Genomic DNA, 4,823 nt, shown 5'->3' with positions numbered 1-4,823 from the left:
AGTGTGGTTATGCTGCTGCTGCTGCTGCTAAGTCGCTTCAGTCGTGTCCGACTCTGTGCGACCCCTAAGACAGCAGCCCACCAGGCTCCCCCATCCCTGGGATTCTCCAGGCAAGAACACTGGAGTGGGTTGCCATTTCCTTCTCCAATGCATGAAAGTGAAAAGTGAAAGTGAAGTCGCTCAGTCATGTCCGACTCTTAGCGACCACATGGACTGTAGCCCACCAGGCTCCCCCGTCCCTGGGATTTTCCAGGCAAGAGTACTGGAATGGGGTGCCATTGCCTTCTCCGGCTGATGGTTATATCAGTTTTCAAAATACTAATCTGAAGCTGGACTGTTAGCTTTTCCTAAAAAGAAGTCACTTTGTGACCCACTTTGATCCTGTCGGTTACTGAACCGCACACATGCGATTTGTCAGAAATGTCATTTTAGAACAGGAAGGAATGGTTAGGATTCTCCTGCTTCCTCTTTTCAAAGAGCACATGTGCATCAATATATACCTAATTGGCTCGAATGGGAAGGACAGAACAACAGAAAATCCAGACAATCTCCCTACTGTGGCCAGGAAGAACCTGGGGAGATGGTGGGGTAGGCAGATTGCCCAAGTGTCCCTCAGCTTGGATCAAGACTCAGATCCTGCCCTATCTACAGATTCTGCTTTGTAAGCAGTGGGGTCAGGCTTTGCCTCCTGTAAGTACATTTATATGTATTATTTTGGGTTGTATTTCTCACAATAAGACCTGTAGAGGCTAAAGCCCTGGAGAGGAGAAGCTACTTGCTCAAGGTCACACTGCCAGGTTGTTGCTGAACCAGGACTCGGCCCCCACTTTGACTCAGTACAGTGAACTGTCCATCGTAGCATATCGCCACCCTTGTCTAAAATTCAGTGTAGGTCTCGCCTATCTCCCTATCAACAGCTCCAGGATTCAGACACAGGCGGTTTTTTGTTTGTTTTCTATTATTACTACTATTATTATTTTTTGCCAGTTCAGCTAGGTTTTATACCTGGGCTTTTAGAGCATGTCTCTCACGGTATACCAAAGACAGAGTCTATGCAAAACATAGGAAAGCTCCTATAAAAAAAGGAAGCTCTAAGTTGCCAGAGCACATCCTGAAGCCCCACTTTAAGATCTAGTTTTTGACGGCCATGTAAGCTAAGGTCTCTTCTCTGAGACACAGTAAGCGAGTCATCTAATGAAAGCCACAGAATTTTTCGGAATCTCAAATCCCCATTATTCACAGAGATAGAGATATGCTATATTCTTCTCAAACACCATCAAGTGTTCAGAGGAAGATGCCTCAGTTCAGTCTGTGTATCTATCTGATAAATAAGAGTATGTACCTTTCATAAGCTTATTCAGCAACAAATAACTGAGCACCTGGCATGATGCTAAGATGTTGCAGAAACCATGAACTGCAGAAACAACAGTCACCATCCCTACCTTGGTAGAGCTTACTGTCTGAGTGGGGGAAACTGACAATAAGCAGACAGTTGTTAGAAATTATAAGTTTAGCAACTGAATAACAACAACTAAGCTGCATATTGCAAGAATGCATAGGTACCATGCGCATGCTCAGTTGCACAGTCATATCTGACTCTTTGCAACCCTACAGACTGTAGCCCACCAGGCTCCTCTGTCCATAGGATTCTCCAGGCACCTGGAGTGGGTTGCCATACCATCCTCCACGGGATATTCCCAAACCAGGGATCAGACCCATGTCTCTTCTGTCTCCTCCATTGGGAGGCAGGTTCTTTACTACTGAGCCATCTGGGAAGCCATTGGTACCATATAACAACAACAAAAAGCCTGAGGAGTGGCGGGGGGGGGGGGGGGGTGGTGGGGTTCATGAAAAGCATTAATTATGAAGCAGTTCTTGAGATGTGAAGAATGAATAGGTATTAAGTAGATTATGGATGTGCATGTGGGTGTGTCATGTGTTTGGCAGGGGAATGGGCAGGTCAGCGTTTTGGGCAAAGGAAGATTACGTGTTTAGACTATTTGAAACAACAAGGAAAGGTCTAGAGTCTTTGGAGTGAGTGGAAAAACAGTGGGCCTGGAGAGACTCTTCAGGCCACCATAAGGGCTTTGCTTTTATCCTAAGAGTAAAAGGAAGCCAAGAAATAGCTTTAAACAGAAGAGCAACATGATAAGTTTTCCATAATATTTGTTCATTTGCTTAATCTAATATTCTGATTTAAAAAGTGTCAGTCTGTAGCCTAACAGTTTATCAACTCTCAAGTACCATGGTTTTTCTATTTGGATAACAAAGAACATACAAACCGATGAGAGGAAGTATCAGCCACATGGCAAGTGTGCCTTTTGTTATGGTGTCTCAAGTCAGGACCACCATGACCGTATCTCCTTTTCCTGTGGGAGGATCTTCTTGGGGGTGGGAGGCCCTCCCTGAAATATCCCACCACTGTGCTCACCGGGTTTCCTCTGTCTTCCTGCCAGATCTGCGTGGTGATCGCCGCTGTGTTCGGGATTGTCATTTACAGGGTGGTGACCGTCAGCACTTTCGCAGCCTTTAAGTGGGCGTTAATCAGGAATAATTCTCAGGTTGCAACTACAGGAACTGCTGTGTGCATCAATTTCTGCATCATTATGCTGCTGAATGTGGTAAGTGAGCATCTGGGTAACTAGTCACATGGATAAACTATGTGCAGCAGGTGACTGTGCCTTCTGTTTCTAAAGGGACCTGGCCTCAGAGAGATTGGTCAGTTACGTGACACCTGTGGCCTGGCATGAGGTGTACTTTGTGGGTGTACAGAAGACTCAAATCAAATCTGGCCTGTAGAATTTCCTACAGTATAAGATTGAGCAAGGCATTTGCCCTCTCTAAACCTCTGTTACCTTATGTATCCAATAAGGTAACACTATAAGCCCCTTGGGGAAATTTAGAGACAAAAAAAAGGGACTTCCCCGATAGGTCAGTTAGTAAAGAATCCACCTGCACTGCAGGAGACCCCAGTTCAATTCCTGGGTGGGGAAGATCCCCTGGAGAAGGGATAGGCCACCCACTCCAGTATTCTTGGGCTTCCCTTGTGGCTCAGCTGGTAAAGACTCCACCTGTAATGCAGGAGACCTGGGTTCGATCCCTGGGTTGGGAAGATCCCCTGGAGAAGGGAAAGGCTACCCACTCCAGTATTCTGGCCTGGAAAATTCCATTGACTGTATAGTCCATGGGGTAGCAAAGAGAAAAAATATATTTTAAGGCCCAGCTCAGAATCTGACATAGCTCAGCAGTGTTGGTTCCCATTTCTTTTTTGATTCTGAATGATGGGAAGTTCATCTGTATCCAAAGCATTCCTAGAGATAACTCAGCAAGGAATCTTGCAGGGTGGTACATGTTGCTTGTGTTGATTTCAGGCTTTTTTCAAGTGTGTTTTTCAGCCCAGCTGTCTCCCTTGAATCCCAGACTCCTCCTCACCTAACACATTCAACCCCCTTACTCCCCATCTTCTTTCCAGAATCAGCTCCTCCCATAGTCTCCCCATCATAGCTGCCCAGGCTGAAAACCTTGTTCTCCTTGACTTCTCTGTTTCTCTCACCATGAAAATATATCCAGAGTCTGACCACCTTTCACACATCCCAAGTCCCACCTTGGTCCAAGTCCTCAGGATCTCTCACCTGGGTTATTGCAGTGCCTTCCCCACTGGTCTCCCAGCTTCCCTGTCTGCTCAACCCAGGCTCATCACAGCAGCCAGAGCAAGCTTCACATGAGTAAGCCAGCCTCACTCACTGTATCCAGTGGCTTTCCTCTCACTCAAAGTTCAGGTCTTCACATGACCACTGGGGTCTCCCTCATCTGGCCCCAGTGGGGTCTTTGACCCTGTTTCCCCCTTCTCACCCTGACTCCCCTGCTCCTCCTTGGCCTTTTGGTTTCCCAGATTCTTCCCTCCACCTAGGACCTTCTTCCCTGTGGGGTCTGTAGACTTTACTCCTAAACCTCCTTCAGGTCTTTGTTCAAAGGTTACTTTTCCAGTAGAAGGCTTCCCTGGTCACTCCATGTAAAATTGCAACCCACTCCTGCTTTCTGACCATTGCCTAGCTCCTCACCCACTTCACTTCTCTCTATGGCATTGTGCTATGTTAAGTCACCTCAGTCATGTCTGAATCTTTACAGCCTTATGGACTGTAGCCTGCCAGGCTCCTCTGTCCATGAGATTCTCCAGGAAAGAATACTGGAGAGGGTTGCCATGCCCTCCTCCAGGGGATCTTCCCAACCTAGGGATTGAACCTGCATCTCTTACATCTCCTCCATTGGCAAGCAGGTGTTTTGGGTTTTTTTGTTTGTTTTTTGTTTTGTTTTGGTTTTTACCATTAGTGCCACCTGGAAAGCCCTCTCTGGCATTCAGTTCAGTTCAGTTCAGTCAGTCAGTCATGTCTGACTCTTTGTGACCCCATGAATCGCAGCACGCTAAGGCCTCCCTGTCCATCACCAGCCCCGGAGTTCACTCAAACTCATATCCATTGAGTCAGTGATGCCATCCAGCCATCTCATCCTCTGTTGTCCCCTTCTCCTCCTGCCCCCAATCCCTCCCAGCATCAGAGTCTTTTCCAATGAGTCAACTCTCCGCATGAGGTGGCCAAAGTACCGGAGTTTCAGCTTTAGCATCATTCCTTCCAAAGAACACCCAGGGCTGATCTCCTTTAGAATGGACTGGTTGGATCTCCTTGCAGTCCAAGGGACTCTCAAGAGTCTTCTCCAACACCACAGTTCAAAAGTATCAGTTCTTCGGTACTCAGCTTTCTTCACAGTCCAACTCTCGCATCCATACATGACCACTGGAAAAACCATAGCCTTGACTAAACGGACCT

General features: G+C 46.9%; 1 protein-coding gene across 1 annotated transcript in view; it reads left to right on the top strand.

Moving 5' to 3' along the window:
• Positions 1-4,823, top strand: part of ANO4 (anoctamin 4) — a 230,427-nt gene that overhangs the window by 170,955 nt on the left and 54,649 nt on the right. The window contains exon 15 of the mRNA XM_010853456.1: positions 2,457-2,621. Coding sequence (XP_010851758.1) covers positions 2,457-2,621 — 165 coding nt within the window. The remainder of the gene's footprint in view (positions 1-2,456; positions 2,622-4,823) is intronic.

Source organism: Bison bison, unplaced genomic scaffold (genome assembly GCF_000754665.1).
Source record: "Bison bison bison isolate TAMUID 2011002044 unplaced genomic scaffold, Bison_UMD1.0 scf7180017864327, whole genome shotgun sequence".
Taxonomy (NCBI): Eukaryota; Metazoa; Chordata; class Mammalia; order Artiodactyla; family Bovidae; genus Bison; species Bison bison.
The sequence above is the reverse complement of the archived record's forward strand: the minus strand, read 5'-3'. Positions and strand labels throughout refer to the sequence as shown.